This window comes from Delphinus delphis, chromosome 6 (assembly GCF_949987515.2).
Source record: "Delphinus delphis chromosome 6, mDelDel1.2, whole genome shotgun sequence".
Classification (NCBI taxonomy): Eukaryota; Metazoa; Chordata; class Mammalia; order Artiodactyla; family Delphinidae; genus Delphinus; species Delphinus delphis.
The window spans coordinates 53,465,974-53,490,256 of record NC_082688.1 but is presented as its reverse complement, the minus strand read 5'-3'; the positions used below and the strand labels follow the sequence as shown (position 1 = coordinate 53,490,256).

Genomic DNA, 24,283 nt, shown 5'->3' with positions numbered 1-24,283 from the left:
ATGCATTCAACCTGGTTAGGTTCGGACTGCGTGTTCCATGCCACTAGTTGATTTTCCAAGGGCTCTGGTTCCCGTGTCATTTCACTTTTCAGAGCCTTAGCAGTGCAGCTGGGCTCTGTTCCATGTGCATGTCGCTGGATGGTCAGTCCGGCACCTAGGCAGAGTTCTCAGAGTTTTGATGTGCGAATGATCAGGTCCATGCATGTATAGTTTGAGGGGTGAGTACAGGAATTTATTTTAAAAAATACTTTATGGGGTTTCTTTGCCCAGTTCCTTCCACTCCCTGATCTCCCTGATACTTTCTGGTTCCCTGGGACCCCTTTTGAGTCTCTGGACAAAAAGCTCACTCTGCCGTGCCCGTCTATGACCTCGCCTAGGTATCGCCAAGCAGAGAGAGGACAAAGAGAGGGGAAAAAAGCAGTGGGGCTTGGCCCCAGTTTTTGGGAACTATGGCACCATTGAAGGCAGAGGGAGTTTCCTCTGTCTCATAGTTTGGGCTGATGTGATGCTACGACCCCCACAAGGTTTCTGGGAGCTGGAGCATAGAAGAAGGGAGGAAAGGGACGGAAAAGAAAGCGGGGGGGCAAGGAGGAGGAGGAGAGGGGAGGGGAGAGGAAAAGAAAAAAGAAGAGCAAGGGAAGAACAATTTCCACACTCTCTTTGAGCATTCGGAGTTCCCCTTCTCTCAGCTGGAGCCGGAACAGAGGACACCTCCCGCAGCTCTCTTGCCCGCACCCTGGTGTCCATTTCTGGTGTGTTGAGTTCAGGCCACGGGTGAGGGTAAGGGGGTATGGATCAGTAGTATTTCAAGTTCTGGTCCTCTTTCCCAGTCTCCCTGCTACCATTGACCTTTCAGAGGCTTCAAATAGCTGCTCCATGCATTCCGTCCAGGTTTTAGAGCTGTATTCAGTGGGAGAGTCAGGGTAAAGTGGGCTTTCTCCTGCTTATGCAAAACTGGGCATTTTCAAAAAGTCAAATGTAGGTACTCTGGTGGATGAGTGTGTTGGTAAGAGAAAAAGGTAAGACCAGAAATGGCCATGCTTGACCAAAGGGTCTCATGTGTCTTGAGGTACCAGGACCCTTGCTTTGCCAGTGGGGCATTCCTGGTGAACAGTGAGGAAGTAATAAGCATTCCTAATGAGGAAGACCAGGTTATGGTAGGTAGGCAAGGTGAGGATGGAGGGGAAAAGCTTGTTTCTTTTGACACCTTACCTGGTGTTCAAGGCTGTGGATAAGCAATCTTACTGACCTAAGTCTTACAGGTTTCTCATCAATTAAAATAATTCAGCTCTCAACTGTTGATTGTAATACTTTTATTTGGGGAAACTTCTCTCCTTCTGAAATTGCTTAGCTTTCTTTTTTTAATTTTTTTTTTTGTGATGTGGATCAATTTTTTAAAGTCTTTTTTGAATTTTTTACAATATTGTGTCTTTTTTTTTTTTTAATGTTTTGGTGTTTTGGCCGCAAGGCATGTGGGATCTTAGCTCCCCGAGGGATCGAACCCACACCCCCTACATTAGAAGGCCAAGTCTCAACAACTGGGCCGCCAAGGAAGTCCCGAAATTGCTTAGTTTTAATCTATAATCTATTTTCTATTTTCTATATTATCTATAATCTGTTTTTAATTCTGGTTATAGCTTCTAAAGACCACTCCCCCAAATTACTTGCATTTGATGAGTTTTTCAGAGTTTCATATAGATCTTGTCATTCATCTGTAAAAACAAAGATATTGGACCAGATCATCTCTAAGGTCACTCCCACCTCTAAACTCATTTGATTCTACAAAATACCTTTTTCCTGCCAGCCTGAAATGGGTTTTTCTGCCAATGAAATAAAATAGGCATCCATCTGTTGGGGTTTATGAAGGTGATAATTAATCACATGACGGATAATTAATTATATCCCTTTCCCCCTCTGAGTTCTGAACCAGTTTAGAAATAGACACAGATGTCAGGTAGAAATCATAATATCAGCTTTATTTTTGGTAATGCTATTTGCAGAATGGGGCTTGGGCCTGTATCCACATAAGGCTTCCTACCCCTTTTTCCCCCCTCAAACTGAACTTTTCCTCTTACCTGTATGCTGAACATGTGGTCTCCCCAGACAAGTCCACAGCCTGCCCAGCAAGCTTCCACCTGGGGGACTCAAGAGCACATGCTTGGGTGGAGGATCGGCAGGCTGGCCCCTTCCAACTACCAGCACTATGCAAGCTCAAACCATTTTCCAGCATCACCAGTCAGATAAGTCACTCCTATTAGGAGATAAAAAGAGGAAGGGGAGATGACCTCTCTTGCTTCTAGTACTGCCCACTCCTGGGAATAAGTATCTCCTCCCCACTGGAAACTGAAGGAACAAATTGTCCCAGTTTTAATGTCCCAGGAATCCCCTCAGTCCTAGACAGACTAGGATAGTTGGTCACACTAACTCCAAATCTATCAAATCCACCACAAATCCAAAATGTTTAAAAATCCTTTTCTGTTTGCTTCATCATACAGAAGACCCTCCTTGAATGACCCCTCAGTCCATGGAGGATGCTACCTTTTTATCAAGCTCTTGTGTTCTTTCTCATTGAAATTGGTTACCTAAAAGGGCATGGGTTTAGAATGATCAATACCAATCGCTATTATTTATTGAGCAACTCAAGTATCTGCAAGCACCATGCTGAGAGCTTTCCATACAGTGTCTGTCTCAGTTCAGGCTGCTATAACAAAAATACCATAGACTGTGTGTCTTAAACAACAAACACTGATTTCTCACAGTCCAAGATCAATGTGCCCGTAGAGCTGGTATCTGGTGAAGGTTCATTTCCTGGCTTGTAGACAGCAGCCTTCTCGCTGTATCCTCACATGGCTGAGAGAGAGAGGAAGCAAGCTCTCCTCTCTTTCTTCTTATAAGGACACTAATCCCATCATGAGGGCTCCACCCTTGTGACCTAATTACCTCCCAAAGGCCACGTATTCAAATACCATCACATTGGGGATTGGGGTTTCAACATGTGGGTTTTGGAGGGCACAAAAATTCAGTCTATAGCAGTTTCCTTTGATCTTCATTACAACTTTATTAGATAAAGACTAATATGTTTGCCATTTTAGAGATGAGAGAACTGAGACCTGGGAATGTTGATAATTTACCTGATTTTATACAACTGATAAATGAGAAAGCCAGAATTTGAACCCAGTTAACCTTACTTTAGAGCCCATGCACATAACCTGTGAAAGGCACTGCCATGGGAAGGTGGGTTGAAATTGCCAAGAGAAACTTTTGTTTCTCTGGGCTTAAGGGTGGAGTGAAAACATTGTGGTTACTTAAACATCCCCATGCAGGTATGAGGCAGCATTGCACTGTGGTTACGTGCATGAGTTCTGGAGCCAGAGAGCTGAGTTCAAACTCCAGCTTGGCCACCTGCTGTGCATGTGCCATAGACCTTTATCCTGTGCGCCTTGAGGTCTTGAACAGGTTATCTAAAGTCTCTGTGCTTCAATTTCCTTATCTGTGAGCGTAGCAGCTACCTCCTAGAGTCCTTGCAGGATCAAGATGATACAATGCATAGGAAGTGCTTAGTATATTGCCTAAAATATCAACTCAGTCCATAATAGCAAGTATTATTATTATTTATGGTCTTGGGGATGGTGCTATAGTTTCTACCACTGCAATAATTTTAAATCTTTCAAATCTTGATTTCTTCATTCTGCCTCCTCCATGCCGTTTTAATGAAAATCCTCTCTTGGCCAGAGCACTGCTGGCTGAGAACCCCATTTGGAATCTATCCAGGAAACTGACGCTGCTGGAACCCACCCCCTCCCCCTCCTCAGAGTTTCTGTTAATTGCCATATGGCTATTTTTAGTTTCTTTTGCGTGTGCACTTGGAACAAGCAGGAAAAGTCCATCCTGCTGAGGGTACTGGGTTGTGTGAGCCCTAGGGTTTCAATTTGGAAATGTTTTGACACTTCATTTGTCAGGGCACCAGTTGCTGGAAACTTGTGAGAGTAAGCAGGAGCCGGGAGCTTATTATTTTTTTAAAATCAGCATTTTCACTAAAGGAGAGCATTCCCAGTTGCAACAGCTGCTTAGTGCATCCAAAAGTGAGGTTGGCTTAGGCAGAAGGGATTCAGGGATTTGAAAGCTTAAAAGAAAACATAAATAACTACAACAAACATGCAAAGCAACCTGTTCAGATTGTCAGCTGATCCTCAGATCTGCAGAGCCTGAGCTGCTGGCTCTTCCAGTTTGAGTTTTCTTTGGTGTGGACTTACCATCAGTTTGGTCGAATGTCCTTGGGTCCATCTCTGATCCTGCACTGAAATTCTCTGACCTTAAAACACTGCTACTACTTTATTTGGTTAACCTGGCACACTAATGAGGCCCAACCTTAATCACTGATGGAATAAAGGCTGTAACACAGGCCTGCCGGGTAGTCGTGCTGGCATGTGTTAAAACAGGTCTTGCTTCCTGAAAAAAATTTTAACCTCTTTAATGAGGTATGAAGCATGTACATAAAGCTGTACATATTTAACGTATACAACTTGCTGAGTTTAGGGATAAGTATACACCCAAGAAACTATCATCACGATCTAGGCCATAACCATATCCATCACTTCCAAAAGTTTCCTCCTGTCCTCTTTATTTATAATGGTAACTATTATTATTTTGTGATAAGAACACTTAACATAAGATCCACTCTCAGCAAATTTTTAAGTAATAAATACAGTATTGTTAACTGTAGGCACTAAGCTGTGAAATAGATGTCTAAGAAGTAAGAATTATTCATCTTTTTTAAAAATAAATTTATTTATTTTTGGCTGCGTTGGGTCTTCGTTGCTGCGTGAGGGCTTTCTCTAGTTGCAGCGAGCGGGGGCTGCTCTTCGTTGTAAAGTGCGGGCTTCTCATTTTGGTGGCTTCTCTTGTTGCGGAGCACGAGCTGTAGGCGCATGGGCTTCAGTAGTTGTGGCACGTGGGCTTAGTAGTTGTGGTTCACAGGCTGTAGAGTGCAGGCTCAGTAGTTGTGGCACATGGGCTTAGTTGCTCCGTGGCATGCAGGATCTTGCCGGACCAGGGCTTGAACCCGTGTTCCCTGCATTGGTAAGCGGATTCTTAACCATTGCGCCACCAGGGAAGATCAAGAATTATTCATCTTGCATGACTGAAACTTTGTACCCTTTGACTAATACTTTCCTGTTTCCCTCTCTCTCCAGCCCCTGGTTACCACCGATCTACTCTCTGCTTCTAAGAGTTTAACTCTTAGATACTTCATATAAGTGAAATCATGCAGTATTTGTCCCTCTGTGTCTGGCTTCTTTCACTTGGAATGATGTCCTCCAGCTTCACCCATGTCTTGTGTCACGTATGGCAGGATCTCCTTTCTTCTAAGGCAGCACGGTATTCCATTGTGTGCGTATGCCACGGTATCTTTATCCATTCTTCAAATCCTCCACATCTCGCTGCTGAGTGCTGTTAACCATTGACAGCAGCATCCTCATTTAGAACTGTGGAGGGAAGTGGGAAGAAAGGAAGTAACTCACGACTCCTGCTAGGTTCTTTGCATATCTTATCTCATTTTAATCCTTGCATGTTAGTCAGGGTTCTAAGCTGCCAGCATCAGAAACCAACTCTGCTAATTTAAGAAAAAAAGAAAAAAGAATTTCCGAAAAGGATATAGGATCATCAGAGAGCTAGGCGTGGAGGCTACAAGGAGAAAAATAATTTCCAAAATCATGCTGCAGAATTGATCTCTGGGAGACATCCATGCAGCCAGACGTGGGCACCGCAACCTGCATAGGCTTCACCTGCTGCTACCCTGGAGTGTTGTCCTTAGAACCTTTCTCTGTTGTGCTGCTGGAACCGGGAGGTGACCATGACCGCACCTGAGTGGATTCTGTGCTGTCCTGCGTCTGCACACTGTCAGCTTCACAGTGCAAGATGCATCTTATCAGGAGAGCCCCGGTCATGCCTGTGCTTTAGCTTCAGGGATGCTGGAAAAGAGCAGCAGACACCTGTAACTTCCCAAGTGGGAGGCTGGTACTGCCCCGGAAGTGGGACATTCTCCAAGCACAGGAAGGGGGTTCAGATGCTGAGAGGCACAGAAGAAAGGTAAACGCCCGCCACACCACACGACAAAAAAATTCAAGATATATTATTAGCCTGATAGTACAGAAAAGGGACCAGGGCTACATAAATTTAACTAACTTGCTTTAAGGTACACGACTGCTAAGTGGTAGAGCTATATGCGAACTCACATCTGCCGGGACTGCACAGTGATTTTGGGAGCAACATAAAGCCATTCTCTATATGTTCTAGGTTGATAATCAAACTGATATTTTATCTCTGTGATCTTTGGAACATGTATGGGGGCAGGATGTGATAGTGAAAAATGATCTCTGATACATCTATATATCTCTGCCTGTCGTGTGTGTGTGTGTGTGTGTGTGTGTGTTTCCCTATGCCTTGGACTTCGGAGGCCGTTTGTTTCCTAGGGCTGTCATAACAAATTACCACAAACTAGGTAGCTTAGAACAGCAGAATTTTATTCTCTCACAGTTCCAGAGGTCAGAAGTCCAAAACCAGGGTGTCAGCACACCCATGCTCCCTCTGAAGGCTGCAGGGGAAGATCCTTCCTCGCCTCCTTCTAGTTCCTTGAGGCTGCTGGCAGTCCTTGGTGTTCCTGACTTGCAGATGCACCACTCCAATCTCTTCTTTGTCACGTGGCATTCTCCCCATGTGTCTGTGTCTCTAATGTAAATTTCTCTCTCCTTGTAATGACTCCAGTCACAATGGATTTAGGGCTCACCCTAATCCAGTATGACGTTATCTTCATTTGCTATATCTGTAAAAACCCTATTTCCCAATAAGGTCACATTCACAGGTTCTGGGTAGACATGAATTTTGGAGGACACTATTCGACCTAGTACCGAGGCCAAGGTTCACGTTAGGTCATATATCACAAAAACTCATCCCTGGGATAAATTCTCTGTAATACAGGTGAGGAGAAAGAGGTAGAAAATGGATGTTGGTCTTAACTGATCTCTTTGGCCCCTTAAGCTCTAAGGGGGTGTCCACATAGATTTCCTGAATGTGAGTAAAGCAGATGGCGTGTCTGTGCCAGGATTCTCCTGAGCTTGAATAAAATCTGCTCCTGTAAGAGTACTGGAGAAAGATGCCAGAATCAGCAGAGGAAAATGCTTTCATTTGGTATGAAAGCAAAGTGCAGCTTTCAAGGAGAGCCAAGAAGACTGAATAAACAGCGATCACAGACTGTCTTTCAGGGCATTTGGGAAAGAGGGAGCTAGGGACTTTAATGCACTAGATGGATTTTCTAGTCAAGATATCTGTGCTCCAAGCCTGTCTCTGTACCTTTCAAGATGCTGACATGTGACCTCTCTTTGGGGTTAATTTTAAAATGGGATAAGAACACTTAACACATGGTGGCTATAAGAATTCAGTGAACTGCTATACCAGAATCTCAGCACAGCATCAGAATTCTGCGGACATACTGGGAAATTGAATCAGAAATCACTGGCACTTGACTGGGCTTATTAGGGTAAACTAGGTTATGCTGCTGTAACAGTCAACCCCCAGACCTCAGTGGTTCAAACCAATAGAGCTTTATATCGTGCTCATTGAATCCATCATAGGTTAGCGAAGGGCTGCGTTTTGTCTCATCTCACTCAAGGACCCAGGCTGAGGAAGCAGCCTCCATGTGAAACATGACTAGTTCCTGTTGCAGAGGGAAGCGGAGCGTGGCAGAGCACACTCCTTGTTCTTATATCTTCCACCTGAAAGGGACCCATGTTCACTTCTGACCACATTACATGGTCCAAAGCAAGTCATGTGGTCACTCCTAATTCCCAGAGAGCAAGGGATACAATTCTACCATGTGCCCATAAGGAGAACCAGAAATATCTGGTAAGTGGCACTAATGACTATCATACCAGATGCCACTTTTGCAAAATCATTAAAGAAGGGACAGATTGCTAAGGTGAAATTCGCAGTGCCTCAGCTCTGCATGGGAGGGAGCTAGGAAGAAAAGAGGTTTGAAAAAAATCAATATTTCACTGGTATGGTTTTACTGGCTAACTTACTGTGAACTTCTGCCTGGTGGATTCTCTTCCCACTACAGTCAGGGCATTTCAGAAACATCTTAGGGTTGAATTTCTAAACCTTTCCCATTCCCTCTAAGACAGTGCCATGAAGGAAGGGCCAGTTTGGAGCAATGACTGACTTTGTTAAAGGCTTATATAGAAGACTCTGTGCAACAGTAACTTCTGAAGTAGGTGTCTTTGTCTTAATATCTGCTTTCCAGGTTAAAAATGGAAGTGGATAAATAGGATAAAGTCAGTATAAAGGAGTTAAATTGCTGTACTAGAACCTGGTCTTTTCCAGCACTGGACCAGGAATTGGGCATGGATGCACTTAAGAGCTTGTGCCTGTATCTTGTTTTTGCTTGATTTCCTGAATCTGAGGTACTGACACACTCAACTCCAGAGTGAGGGCTTAGGTTTAGAATTTAGAAGTTCAGAAACCCGGAAAAGACAGAATCACAGAAAAATGTCAGTGAACATGTTGAATTTTGTTTAAGTAGCACCATTTTCTTAGCCTCAGTCCCGTAAATCACAGATCACTCAGCAAAGGCTTACGTGGTAGTATTTTCTTAGGGAGGGCAATCTCAGTGGAGCAGGAGAGAGGCAGAGCAGAGGGGGGGAGAGCAGGTGTGAGGGAGGGTGTTACCGAGCTTGCCACAACTTGATGAGAGACTGATCACCCGGTGTCACCGGACATCATCAGGGAGGTCATATGAAGCCACTCTGTCTTCAAACAGTTCATCGGGGGAGAAAAGGAGAATGACTTCTCCATTGGCTGCCATCTCCCACTGGTGGAGCACGCCCCAGCAGGGTGTTAACTCCCTACTCTTCATGGTGCACATGCATGCGTGCCAAGTGGGTACTGTCGTGCCTGCCCCATGCCTCAGCTGCAACAAGGGCACTGCGGTAGGAGGCAAGGGACAAAGTGCATGTGGCGTGAGTGAGGTGGCCACTGTTTTATTGTACCCGTGAGCAATGTGAGGGAACAGGAGAAGCCTCCGCAGCAAACTCCTTCAGCTGTAGCAGCAGCAATGAAACTCAGCTCCATGTTTCAAAGACCAGGACAAGCAATTCCTAGGGCCACTCTGTCCGGCCAGCAAGGCGAGCGTTCCATTCTGGCATGCTACAAAAACTGAAGGTGTTATAAACATCCCCCAAGCCGGGAACCTGGGAGTCAGGCTAGACTTTTTCTTTTCCTTTCCAGTTTCCAAATTCTTTAGCTGCTTTTAATCCAGCATTTTTGCAACTCCTTCTCTTCCCCTTTGTCCCACAGCTGATTCTTTATTCGCATTGTTACTGTATCTTTCCTGGAGGATTGCAAATGTTTTCCAATTAGTTTCCCTACTTGTCCCAGTTAAGATAGCTTTGGCCTCCAGCAGGAGGAAATCCCTACTTAAATTGGCTAAAATGTTGGAGGTAGTATGATTCTGAGGTGTTTTAATCCAGTTTCTCTGAGCATCACATTTCAATTTAACCACGTCCAAGAAAGAAGCATCTTTCTTACGTCTGTCTTAGAAGGGGGAAAACCTTTCCAGTAGCTCCCAACAAACTTCCCCTCAGGTCTCATTAACAATATTTTATCACACACGCAAGTGTAGTGATCACTGGCAAGAGAAACGGAACCACTTACGATTGCCCTGGACCAATCAGGATCCCCTCCCTGGGACTGGGGATGGTTATCCACAGAGGAGGATAAATACTCAATAAAGTGAGGTTCTGATAGGAAGTAAGGCTTCCCTGCACCCTCTGATCCTGTGTCCTCCAGTCCACACCACCACTATGATGCTGCTGAAACACAACTATGAAATAATTCTTCCACTGAAAACTCTTCTACGATCCTTCTTTGCTTAAAGATTAAGTCCAAGCTCTTAGTGGCGTATACAAGACCAGCTACAAGCAAGCATCAGCTTTTGCTCTTGCCATGTTCATTTCTCAACCATGCCCCCTACTTGTACCTCTAACACACACATCATGCTCCTGAGAAGATTTGCTGCCTCCCAGACATGACTGGCTCTACCATTCTTGGGTGCCTTTGTTCAGACTGCTCTCAGTCTGGAGCTCTTGCCACCCCCTCCATTCAGACGGCACACGTTGACGTACCTCTTGATTTTCACTCCTCGGGTCATCTCAGTGAAGTATTTCCAGAATCCTTGGTAGAGTAGACTAATCCTCCTTCATAGTTTCACTGGGTCTATTATATAATACTATCCTTGCCACTGTAACACATCATTATGCTTCTCCCTACTAGACAGTCATGTTATTTTCATCTTTGCATTCCCAGCATCTAGCAGTATTTGGCACAATGGGTAATAGAAGGCACTTTTGATGTCTGATGAATGATTGAGTGCCTGAGGGTTTAGAGCTGAGTGAGCTAGTCTGAGTCTATTGGCAGCATATGAAGGGGGTTAATCATGGAGAGAGAAGGTAGGAGTGATTAGCGTCTTTGTATTTTCTGTAATAATAGAGAAAAATAGTTGGAGAACTGGTGAAAGGGTGGTTAAAAGATTGGTGAAGGGTTTATCTGTCCTCTGCCAGAAGAGCAGGTGGAATGAAACAAGGGTGCTCATAAGTATTATTTATTCATTATTTAAATACAGGCAACCCTTTTGTTGAAAGCAAGTTTCACTGCACAGAGATGCAGAGTTCTGTCTTATGGGGAGCTATCACAGCAGAATTCTTCTGCCGTAGAGAAAGTTCTAATTATCTGAACAAGATTTACGCCTAAGCTGCGAAGGCCATCAAGGATGTCTTCTGCAGCTCTTGAAGGGATTTGGAATTTTCCTTTCTTTGACAAACCCTAGAGGAAGAGATGTGATGGACTGCAAAAGGCTGTGTAGTTCTCTCATTCTGTTTCTGCTCGGAAGCTGTTCAGTCACCCTGTTGGTCAACAATTTGGATGTTGGAATAGTTGGGTGCAGTCTGTGGGGTAGGGAGCCCATGGCAGGTAACTATGATGATAAAGTACATGACAGTGGAAAAGCATGGGGTACTTGTAACTTGGGGTGATTCAGTGGAGATATCTACAGATATAATAAAATAATGGCTGGGAGAAGCAGCAATGGCTGTGGAAGAGCCAGGTGGGTAGGACACAATTTCGGAGTATAAGGCATACAGAAATGACAGTTGGGGTATTGCAATTCAGAGCAGCCGTTGATATGCTCAAGCAAATAAAGAAAGAATGAATAAATAATAAATGGCGTAACTGGAAGAATTGAGTGTGGGGTAATCAGGACCTCAGTATCGGAAGACAGTTATAAAACTGTAGGGTGAAAAGAAGGCTAAATGGGACAAACATTACTGTAGCCTGAACAACACAGAAAATAGAATTGAAAATGAAGGGAGTATCTAAGAGCATAGGGTTTCAACTAGGTACGTTTGTTTTTATCTCATCTCTGCCATTTTTTTATTTTATTTTATTTTTTGCGGTACGCGGGCCTCTCACTGTTGTGGCCTCTCCCGCTGCGGAGCACAGGCTCCGGACGCGCAGGCTTAGTGGCCATGGCTCACGGGCCCAGCCACTCCGCGGCATGTGGGATCTTCCCGGGCCGGGGCACGAACCCGCATCCCCTGAATCGGCAGGTGGACTCTCAACCACTGTGCCACCAGGGAAGCCCCTCTGCCATTTATTAAGTGTATGACTTCAACTCCATCTGATTCTCAGTCTCTTTATGTGCAACATGGAGAAAATAATGGTACCCACATTAGATAGTTGTCATCATGAGTAAATAAGGTAAAAGTACTAAGCAAGCATAGTACATAATAAGTATAAAAATAATGGTACATATTTATTTTTACTTTATTAGTCAAGGGTAGTTTTATTTCATGTTTTCTTAAGGACCTGGATGTTCTTTGTTAATTTTAACCTAGTGAATCCAAATAAATAGCTTTGAACCCTCTTGGGGCTTGTTAGACCTGTTCAGACATTTTTCAGGATTTCTTTGCCTAGGAAGCCATAAAAGCATGTAATTAAAATCATCTGTACAAGCAAAATGACCTTATATTTTTAATACTTCAAGAATTTTATTTACAAATAGATTCACGGAACTTTTGGCCACTGTTACATGGATCAATTGTTGACTTTTCCCCATTAGTCCTGACAAGAATTTCATACCATTTTCTGGTGCTGCCCCATATAAGCCCCAAATTAGCCATTTTTATAGTTACTGCCTGTGTATCCAGGGGAAGCTGAGGATGAATTCTCTCTCTAGAGGAACATTGTATACTAGAGCTAACTGGATTGTAACGTAATGACAATATGACAATGTCCAAAGAAAGTCATCCTTTGAAGGATGCTTAAGATCACAAGCTTGAAGAGGATGCGTTACGCTGGTAGAAGGTACGTTCTCAGGGAGGTAACAGATTCGCGCTGTATCTTTTGGATCATGAATCTGTTCCCTATCTGTGGTAGTGAGACACATTTTTATTATTCAGTTTGTCTAACAAAGATTTAGTGAGTGTTTTTACTGTGTGCCAGACCCCATGCTATATCAGGGATTCAGTAGTGACCAAGAAGCAGATAGAAGTCTCTCCTTTAATGAAGGGGAGGGAGCAGAAATTAATCAAATAATCCCTCTTTGAATGAAAAATTATAACTGTGATGAATGTTATGAAGGAAGGGTTTGAGTAAGTGATGATAAGAAAGCGTAGAGCTGGGGCTTCCCTGGTGGCGCAGTGGTTGAGAGTGTGCCTGCTGATGCAGGAGACACGGGTTCGTGCCCCGGTCCAGGAAGATCCCACACGCCGTGGAGCGGCTGGGCCCATGAGCCATGGCCTCTGAGCCTACGCATCCGGAGCCTGTGCTCTGCAACGGGAGAGGCCACAACAGTGAGAGGCCCGCGTACTGACAAAAAAAAAAAAAGCGTAGAGCTGGAGGACTTTACTTAGCCTGGGAGGGGAGCAAAGGCTAAGGAAGTCTTCCCTGAGGGAGAGCTGTTTGAGATCTGAAGGATGAGTTGATGTATCAGCCAGGGTTCCTGCAGGAGAGGCAAGGCACACCCAACAAGGTGTTTTAGAAGAGTTAAATAACAGGACCATTTACAATGATGTGGGCAGAGTACAGGGAACCAACACGGTACGGTGAAGTGCCCTGGCACTACCAAGAGTGGGGACCTGTTATCACCCCTTGACCTAAAGGGGGAGGGGGAAGGGGAGGTTACTGGAAACCTGAGAGAATAGTCATAACTCTAAGAGATGGAAGCCCGGCAAGGGCTGTGGCCTTTGGTAGAGGGGACACAGCCAGTCCATGGAGACCCGGGCGGGAGGAAGCCAGGAGAATAAGTCTTCTGACCGCACTGTCCTCACTCCCTCTGACCTCCTGTTGTCTTTTCTCTTGGGCGATCCTGGCCAGAGGCCAATAGCGTGGAGCCATTGGAAGTGTATAGAGTGTGGTGTGGTCAGATTTACATCTCTTCACAGTCCCCCCTTTCCTCCCATCTTTTGCTGCACAGAAGGATGGCCATGGTGCTACAGACAGCCGAGCGCTGGGTACTCATCCAGCTCTGCCCTTTAGCAGTAGCGTTACCTTGGGCTGGAAACGGTCTCTCCAAGCCTGTTTCCTTCTCAGTACAACGGGGACATAACTATGTACTCTCCATCCCAGCGGGGCATGAGGATCAAATGGATAGTGTCTGGGGAACGTCCTTTGGAGACTGGAAACTGCTTTACACGTGGAAGAGGGTTTTATTACTCTCTTTTTGCCTCTGTCTGAGGTGAGATACTTTTCCTTAGGATAAGAAAGTATAACTTAATGTCTGCCAAGGTCCTCAAACATACCCAGTTCTGTGATGGCCTAGCAATGGTAGAATAAAACATGGGCTCAATATAATCTTCTGTGAGGACAAGAAAACGTGATTAGAGGCAGCTCCAAGGCTTCCTGAGGTGCCAGATAAGACGGTGTAACATAATTATGTCCTGTCTTCTCCTAGTCTGGGAAACCCCAGCTGGAAAGGGCTGAAAGAGTGTATTTCCATTAGAGCCTAAATACTTGCTTGGACTTGTTTGTTTTTCACCAGAGAATGAATTCTCAGCCTTCCTCAGCTTTGTTTCCAACGTTTCATGGCTTACATAGACAGGGCAAAATGTCCCTCCCTCTCCTCTCCCTCTCCTACAGGCCCCAGACTGAAAATTCACTTGTTAACTTTTTAAATATACACACAAGCGGGAAACAGATGGCATTATCTGGGTAATGCTAGCAAAAGATCAGATTCTTTTTCAAGGGCTATGCTCTGTTTTGAAATAGCCAAATGAATAAGGTTGTTTTGGCTTGAAATTCGTTATTGAAATAAGGTATTTGCACAACAGTTTATAATTTTTCGGCTTTTCTCTAGATAGGGTCTGGGCCTGTCAATGCATCTTCCTACCAAAAGGCCTAATTTGGCAAAAAGCTGAACCGTATCAGCCTCCCTCCCATCTCTGAATTTTTCTCTCTCTCCCTGTTCCCACTGTCTGCTGTCTCTCTCCCAGTGGTAAAATGTTTCTTTGGTTTTTAGTCTGCAGGATCAAGAGAAGTGAAAAACACTGCTCTAAGATGTGCTTCATGACACCCTAATAAAAGAGACAAAGTGTTCCCTTCACACATTTCTAGGACGACTGTCACCAGAGCAAGCAGGTGCAATTTCTATTGTATCTTAATTTTGTATCCATGTTTTGGACTGAGCATAGTATCTAAGGTATTATATTTTTAAATTTATTTATTTATTTTTGGCTGCATTGGGTCTTCGTTGCTCTGCACGGGCTTTCTCCAGTTGCGGCGAGCAGGGACTTCTCATTGCAGGGGCTTCTCTTGTTGTGGAGCACAGGCTCTAGGCGTGTGGGCTTCAGTAGTTGTGGCACGCGGGCTCAGCAGTTGGGGCTCGCTAGCTCTAGAGCACAGGCTCAATAGTTGTGGCACACGGGCTCAGCCGCTCTGCGGAATGTGGGATCCTCCCGGACCAGGGCTCGAACTCATGTCCCCTGCATTGGCAGGCGGATTCTTAACCACTGCGCCACTAGGGAAGTCCTATTATATTTTTCATTGAAGAACGCTCTGGAAACGTTCTTCTGGACATGGTGCATCTTTTTAGGGGGCCATGGATTGCACTCTCCAACCTACAGCCTCCTCTCTCTAGACAGCAGTCACGGGTGTTCTTGCAATAAACCCAGGACCATGTGAAGATGAAGTATTTCCTAGGGAGGATGAGGAGAAGTGAATGGTGGTATTTCTAAAAGTATAGACAGCCTGACAGCAAATTCCAGAGACTGGGTGACATTTTAAATTAGTAATGCTCCTAATTATCCAAATCCTAGGAGACCACATGGAATACAGCCACAGCTCTAGGATTAATATAAGTGAGCACCGTGAACCCATTACTAACAGCATGTTCTCTTAGAATAATGGCACCGTATCTGTGTCAGCACAGTGTGATACTGCAGTTAAAACACAGATACGCACATGCACAACCTCTGATATTTCCTATTTTTTGGAAAAATTTTCCTACTATCAAAGTAAAAAAAAAAAAAAAACTATTGTAAATTTTCCTGAAAAAAGTAATACTTCGTTTCCTTGTCATTCATTGCCTATTGGTATTGCTGGGTTAAAATATCAGATTTATAAAAGTGAAATTAAATAATCAACATGTGATTTTATAGAACATGAGCTTGGAAGGCAGAAGTGCCCAGATTCAACTCCTGGCTCCCCTACTTACTGCTAGGTGAACTTGGGCTCATTCAGTGTCTCTGATTTTCAGTTTGTCATCTCACAAGTGGCCATCATAATGCTATCTATTCGTACATTTATTGTGAGGATTTAGAGCCAAGTGAAATGCCTTGCTCAAAGCTAGTGCTAAAAGATGCTAAGAATAAAAGTCACTGATGAGACAGAAATACAGGAGCCTGAGATTTCAGTGATCAGACTGAGCTGCAGACCTCAGCTTCAGCTGTGCATGGGGCCAGGGCCCCAATCCATACTGTCCTTCTCTTCCTCGCAGCATGCAGGTCCAAGTGTTGGTTGGTCCCTTTGTGCCAGTGAATGGTGGTCTTTCTGATTGAAGTCCTAGGTCTGAACACAGAGGATAGAAGTTTCTGTAAATTCTATGTGTCCACTGTCTTAATACCCTCCTACCCTCCATATAAACCTCCCCAACTTTTTGGAGGGGGCCTAAAAAAAAAAGCACATATCTCACGTTTGGATTTTTAAAGACTGTCTTCAATTTTTCCTGAATATATATACACACACATATACATATAATATGCATATACGTATGTATATATGTATATCATGCTAAACATTATTTGAGACAGTTTTCATTTTGTTCACGCTGACAGGTAGGGTAAGCAAATTCATTCATGACCCACTACTTTTCTTGGCCCTAAACATCCTAAAAGTAAACCATGTTACAAAGAAACTGTAGTAATAATAACAATCATTTGAAAAACACCAATTATACACTAAGTGCTTGGTACACACTTCATACTAATCCCCACAGTAAACCTTAAAAGGTGGGTATTATTGACCCCATTTAACATAGGAGAAAAAGAAGTCTCACAGAGATTCATAACTTGGCCAAGGTAAGACCACTTGTAAAAATCAAAGCTAGTACTTCGATCACAGTGCTCAAAGTTGGCATGATGCCAACAGCTAAGCTCCGGTTTGTGTTTTCACCCCTTTTTTGTCTTTTCCTTTCCTTCCAGGTTGTTCTAGATGTTGGCTGTGGATCAGGAATACTGTCATTTTTTGCTGTACAGGCCGGAGCTCGGAGAGTCTATGCAGTTGAGGCCAGTTCAGTAGCACACTATGCTGAGGTTAGTGGTTGTATTTTTACAGCAGTTACTAACTAGGTCTTCAGTAAACTTCAGGAGACTAAGTGATGGACCTTTCACGTAGGTCATTTTAGAAGAATTTTTGTTTTACCAGTCTGATTTTTTTTTCCTGTTGGGATGTTACTCCTGAAAGAGCCCGCCTTCACTGTAGTGATGGATATGAAAACAATTATTTTAAAAATTTCTTCACGATACTAAAATTATAACAGGACTTTCTTGGGCCTGGGGGAGATGAATGCTGTCTTATCTTTAATGACCTACTGAGGTGAGGAGTCAGACATCCCTGGAGCTAGGTTTATTTTTTTTCTTACATGCTGTACTGACAATAACCGCACCACTCACTTTAAATTTCAATTTTGGTTTAAGGGACTGTTGCTACGTGATTGTAGTTGGAACATGGGCAGATGTCTGTGCTTCTTTTTCAGATTTCAGGTTCTGATTAGAGGACAGGGAGATGCTTTGTTTTAAATATGGTACTCCATTATCCTTATAAAATGTGTACACATATTGGAGAATAAGTCAAGAGTCAAGTAATAATAGCTTTCAGTAATATTTGGATGTAATAACAACCCAGTCGAGCTGCAGAGCCGGATGTGTGTGTGCACGCACACGCACAGGGTCATGTGCTTGTCGTCCACACCTGGAGGAGGCCTGCATGGAAATGAGGGACAGAATGGCAGATCGAGAGGGAAGCCTGGCAGCTGCTTCTGAGGAGCATCCTGAAACTTTCCTCCAACCTGGGACAAGTGCTAGCTCTGAGTGATGGTTGGGTTTGGATTGAATGACCCGGAAGGGGCCAGAGACCAGTAGACAGTATGGCATGTTCGGAAGGAAAGACTGCCAGGGCCTGATGGCTGGCATGTTCTTACACTCTCTTCTTCCAACAAGTCTTGGATAAAATATTTTTGGTCATTTGCTTACGTACCAATTCTTAAGAGTCATTTTTATTAACTATTAGGTGCACACAAAAGAATATTTGTAAAATGTGTACATTTTAATATTTGAAAAATGTGTACATTTGTAAAATGTGTCAAGAATAACAATACAATGAATGTGTGTCCACTACGTCTTTTTTTTTGGCCACGCCACGTGGCTTGCGGGATCTTAGTTCCCTCACCAGGGATCAAACCCATGTCCCCTGCAGTGGAAATGTTGAGTCTTAACCACTGGACAGCCAGGGAAGTCCCAACTATGTCTTTTAAGAGATAGGCCATTAGCATTTCCATTAAAGGTTCATGTGTCTTGTCTTGATCGTGTCTCTTTTCTGCCCTAAATAGAGGTAACCACTATCTTGAAATTTTGTTAATCACGTTCTCACTGTTCTTTATAGTTTTACCGCATATGTTTCTGTCCCCAGAAACATATCCTTTATGAACTTTCCATAAATGGAATCGTAATGTATGTATCCTGTAATTTGCTTTTTTCACCCAGCATGATGCTCCTGAGGGTCATTTTGTTGATGCATACAGCCCTTGTTTATTCCTCTTCAAGTGCTGGATAGTGTTCTATTATATGAAACGTGCAGTGCACTGAGCTGTTGACGGACTTTGGATGGCTTCCATTATAAAAGTATTTTTATGAATATTCTTATACACACTCCCCACTGCATCTGTGCTGGAGTTTCTCAGTATATACCCAAGAGTAGAATTGTTGGGTAATAGGGCATGTATACCTTCACCTCTGTTCTGTGATGCCAAATTGTTTTCCAGAGTGGTTGTTCCAATTTTTACTCCCTGCAGCAGTTAACGAGACTGCCATTGTTCTCCAACTTTGGCAACACTTGATATTGTCAGGCTTTGGAATTCTTGCCAATCTGGTGTTTATTACATAATTGTGGTTTTAATTTGTATTTTCTACTCACTAATGATTTTGAGTATCTTTGCACAGTGTTTGGCCATTTGTACTTTCTCTTCTGTGAAATACCTGTTCCAATTTTTTTGACAGTTTTTCTTTTGACTAATTCATTTGTAGAAATGATTTCTATATTCTGGATATTAATTCTATTCAGTTATACATGTGAAAAATGTCTTCACCCAGTTTTGTACCTCACTTTTTCTCTTTATGGAGTTCTAAATAAGATTTAAATGTGGAATTCTAAATAAGAAAAGAGGAAGGGCTTCCCTGGTGGCACAGTTGTTGGGAGTCCGCCTGCCGATGCAGGGGACACGGGTTCGTGCTCCTGTCCGGGAGGATCCCACATGCCGCGGAGCGGCTGGGCCCGTGAGCCATGGCCGCTGAGCCTGTGCGTCCGGAGCCTGTGCTCCGCAGCGGGAGAGGCCACAGTGAGAGGCCCGTGTACCGCAAAAAAAAAAAAAAAAAAAAAAAGAATGCATTCAGGGCCAGGGATGGTTAGAATCTTCTCAAAGCATGGCTTTAAGGACAGCCTGGTCCCTCCTGATGGAAACCATGGCTTCTGCCGCGCTCCTGGCTGTTGCCATGGGTGTCATGAGATGTCCCCCCGTGGGCCAGGCCTTTCACCCTTGCAGAGGATGATCTGCACCAGCTCTTGGTTTCTGCTTCTTCTGCTGACACTCGTCTGTACAATTTGTGGGTGGCAAAGGAGAGTGTAAGCAGCACACGAAAGATTTTCACTCCAAGAATAGGCCTCAGTAGCCTCTCGGCACACAGTACGTGGTGCTACTTTCCACCTTTTCATTAGTTGGTAATTGAACCAGCAGACATTTAATTCTTTTCTCTGGAGTCTTCATTAAATTGCTCAGAAAATATCAAATTGTAACAAGAAAGAAAAATGTATAAATTTAACTACCATTTCCTGTCCGTGGATTCTTCTCATGAAAGGCTTCTGGGCTTTAAGTAAACAACGTTTTCAGCTTGCATAGAATTCAGTTTCAGTCGCATTCGGTGGCTCAAACTGATTTTGTAAGGGCTGACCTCAGATGACTAGATGATGCGAATGACTCCTTGTCTGCAGGGCATGCACATTTAGTCATTTTCTGCAGGATGGTCATGAACCTGCCCAGGTACAGCCATATGCTTTCACCCTGGGCCACATCTGACATTTCTGGGTTAGTAACAAGAGATCATTCTTGTTCAAGTAACAGGGCAGAACTAAAGATCTCCCGTGGGTTCCCAACCCATGAGCCTGCCCACCTCTAAAGGGCAGCTATCTCTTGCTCTTTTTTTCTTTTCTTATTATGAAACATAGAGCTGAAGCCCTCAGATCGTATAGACCAAATGGGGAAAAAAGGCATTAATCCAATCTATACATATATATATATATATATATATTATATATATATATATAGTCAAGGGGAGGCTGTTTCTTAACTTAAAATTGTGCACGAATGCATGTCACGTGTCTCCATATAGATGGTAAATTCCTTGAAGGGCCAGGAGATTAAAAGACTATGAGGATAAGCAATCATGAATAGATTTATGTGTTGTAGTCAATTTAAACTTACAACAAAGCTCTCTGGCTCTTAGATTTAACAATGTTCGTAATAATTATTGGGCCACTTAACAATTAGACTTTACTAGCACACAGTTCCTGTATATGCTTCATTAGGAAGACTTTTAAGGAGTCAGACCAAGTATTTCTACGTCATGGGTGGTGGAAGTAAAGGCAGGTGGCATTGGAGCTATTGTGACTCTGCCTTTCTAGACCTGCTGGATTCATACTCTAGGGCTGCTCTGTCCAGTATGGTAGCCACTAGACGTGTGGCTCTTTACACGTAAATATAAACTAATTTTTAAAATATCTTTATTGTAATATAATTGCTTTACAATGTTGTGTTACTTTCTGCTGTACAACAAAGTGAATCAGCTATATGTATACACATATTCCCATATCTCCTCCGTCTTGTGTCTCCCTCCCACACTCCCTATCCCACCCCTCTAGGTGGACACAAAGCACCGAGCTGATCTCCCTGTGCTATGCGGCTGCTTCCCACTAGCTATCTGTTTTACATTTGGTAGTGTATGTATGTCAATGCTACTCTCTTACTTCGTCCAAATTAAATTTCTTAGTCGCACGAGCTGCCTTTCAAGTGCTCAGTAGACACAAGTAGCTAGTGGCTGTCATATTGAACAGTGAAAATACAGAATATGTCCCTCATCAAAGAAAGTTCTAGTGGGTAGCACTGATGAAGAGGACACAGGTGGCCATACATCACTTTTCTGGCATGTGATGGCCAGGCTGGTGGCTGTGTTCCCTGCCAGGTATTGGCAGCCATGGCCAGGTCAGACTGGTTTGATGTTAGGTGAGGCAGCCCTCCCCAATCCCTCTTGCTCTGGGCATTGTTTATCTTTCCCTTATTTATGTGTAAGATCTGGCATAGAACAGGTTCCCTAGGAAACAGACTCTAATGCACAGATGTGCATGCAGGAAGTTGATTGCAGAAGGCTCTCAGGAACCTGACCTATGAAGGAAATAAGATAGAATTAGGTAGAGGGGTTAAGCTGAAAGGTAGTTGGAATAAAGGGCTCAGGCAATCCCACAGGGAATTCTTGAGCTGGGGAAACCCATCAGAGTTGAACCACCTGAGGCAAGGGCCTTTATATTTCACATTTTTAAGTATACACTTCCTCAGGAAGGAGTGTGACTTTGGGTAAGGTGGCTCTCTTGGGCTGAGGGAAGTTCGTAGACCAAAATTCAGCTGAGAGGCATCATCTGCCGGCATTTTCAGCAGCTGGGAGAATGATGCCTTGGTCCTGAAGGATCTTTACGGTACGCCACAGCAAGCACTACAAAATCAAGATGCAGGATCCTAGCTTTGATCTGTAGACAGGAAGCTGATGGAGAATAAAGATCTAATAGTAAATCAAGGAAGAGCGTTGAATTGGTGGAGCAAGTGGGATGATACTGAAAGCACAGGCAAGACCACAGGGTAAATTTGTTACGTGTGCTTTAGGGGTGGGCAACACTGTTCTAGAAACTCAGTCCATCATCTGATCTGATGTGCTTTGTACTATTCTAAGGTCTGTGAGGACACAGAGTACATATAAGATGTGATTTCTCCCCTCAAGTAGTTTGTCATCCAATTGGATTTCACACAAGCGAGATTCTTACCATAGGACAGTGAATGCCAAGTGCATCTGAATGGCAGAGGCGAGAAGTATCACCTCAAGGAACAATTCCCATCAGCTGGGCTGGTTACGGAACCATCAGAGAAGAGTTGTATTCTGACTTGAATCCTTAAGGATGAAGAGAAATGAAATGCTCCTCTTCTCCTTTTTCACCTCTTACAGCCAACAATGAGATTTTTTAAAAACCCTTGGATTTTTATGGGATTCCTCACCTTAAATATGTTGATAATCTCTTCACAAATGCTTTGAAGGCCATTTGTTGAAAAGGTACTTCTAATTTTTAATCTTGAACACTAGAAAGACTGTATACTTTGAAGTTTTCTAATGTGAGTTTATCCTTTGAGCTAGTATTTTTCTCTAATTTCTTCAGTGTCTCCAATAGCTAACTTCTCCATTGTCACTCTCCCACAGACACCAAAAGCCTGAGTCACCAAATTCCATCCAGCCCATCAACACTTCTTTGTTTTTGAACTGACAATAAAGTTAAAAGGTGGCAATAGCTAACCTGTTAGGGAAATAATAATACACATTTTGCATAGTTGAAGTTTTAGAATTTAGGTTGCATTTCCACATCTATAAACTCATAGTTCTTCAGGAAGAGTTTTTGAGGTGCTTGGAGCAGATAATATCATCTCCACGTTACAGATGAGGAAGAACCTTGGAGAAGTTAGGTCATGAGGATGGGACATGGCTCATGAGACCCAGTCCTTCAGTGCCACCTCCTTCTTCAGCATCCAGGTAAGCAGTGACTAGTGGTGTCTTTGGAGGTGAAGAGACGAATGTGTTTGTCTAGAAGCTGGAGCACTTACCCCTGTAGATAGTTCATACAGGAGGAGCCAGGAGGAAAAACATCTTTTTCTTCTGAAGAAATCTATTGTGGGGACTTCCCTGGTGGCACAGTGGTTAAGAATCCACCTGCCAGTGCAGCGGATACGAGTTCGATTCTTGGTCCGGGAAGATCCCACATGCCTCAGAGCAACTAAGCCCATGTGTCACAACTACTGAGCCTGTACTCTAGAGCCCATGAGGCACAACTACTGAGCCCGCGTGCCACAACTACTGAAGCCTGCGCTCCTAGAGCCCGTGCTCTGCACCAAGAGAAGCCACCGCAATAAGAAGCCCATGCACTGCAACGAAGAGTAGCCCCGGCTCACCGCAACTAGAGAAAGCCTGCACGCAGCAACGAAGACCCATCACAGCCAAAGATAAATTAAAAAAAAAAAAGTGAAATCTTTTGTGAAGCACTTAAACAGGCAGATAGGTCTGCCATGTAAGAAGGAAACCTTCCTCCATTGGCAAAATCAACTAGAAACACACTTAACAGAGGAGCAGTTTAAAGTAGTCCACGTGGAATGCCACCCCATTTGCCACAAAACCCCACCTAGGAAATAACCCTTCTTGTAGCTGGATTGGTGATGGATGAGGCAAGAAGGCGACTTGGGAGAGAATATTGATGCCTCTTCATCTCACTCAGTACTCTCTTTCCAGTAGGGGAGGCACTAAACACCTTTGCCAGGATTAGAATTGATGATGCAGGTTCTGGAATCACACAGTGTGGGGTTTTATCCTTGATCCATGGCCTAACGGCCATGTGACCTTGACAAGTGTATTAGTTTCCTAATTGCTGCTGTAACAAATTAACACAAACTCAGTGGCTTAAAACAGTACATATTTATTACCTTACAGTTCTGGAAGTCAGAAATCTGAAATGGGTTTTATGGGGTAAAATCAAGGTGTTACACAACTGTGTCCTTTCTGGGGGTTCTAAGGGAGAATCCATTCTCTGCCTTTTCCAGCCTTTTAGAGGCTGCCCACATTACTTGGCTGGTGGCTGCATCACTCTTACTTCTGAATCATCACTTCTTCTCTGACTCTGACCCTTCTGCTTCTGTCATATAAAGATCCTTGCAATTATATTGCCCCGCTAGGATAATCCACGATAATCTCTCCATCTCAAGACCCTTAATTTAGTCACATTTACAAAGTCCTTTTGCCATGTAAAGTAACATGTTCCCAAGTGTTCAGGGAGTAGGATGTAGACACTTCTGGAAGGCCATTCTGCCTACCATCCCAAATTACCTGATCTTTCTCTACTTCATTTTCTTCAGCTATAAAATTATAGGTAATAATAGTCCCTTGTGAAGATATTATGAGAATTGAATGAGAAAATCAATATAAGCATTAGTACAGTGCCTGACATGCTCTAGCTATTGTTATCACCGTCATGGTTATTAGCAGTATCATTATGGTGTCTCATTTCATCCATGTCTCTGTACAAATCAACTGAACGGATATCATAGAAGAGGAATGCCAGGCACAGTGGGAAGCATGGGGCCAGGCAGAGCATGTTTTTCAAGAGTGTGTGT

The 24,283-nt window shown here is 43.6% G+C and overlaps 1 protein-coding gene across 1 annotated transcript in view; it reads left to right on the top strand.

Moving 5' to 3' along the window:
- LOC132426645 (histone-arginine methyltransferase CARM1-like) overlaps positions 1–24,283 on the top strand; it is a 268,188-nt gene that overhangs the window by 162,360 nt on the left and 81,545 nt on the right. The window contains exon 5 of the mRNA XM_060013442.1: positions 16,743–16,853. Coding sequence (XP_059869425.1) covers positions 16,743–16,853 — 111 coding nt within the window. The remainder of the gene's footprint in view (positions 1–16,742; positions 16,854–24,283) is intronic.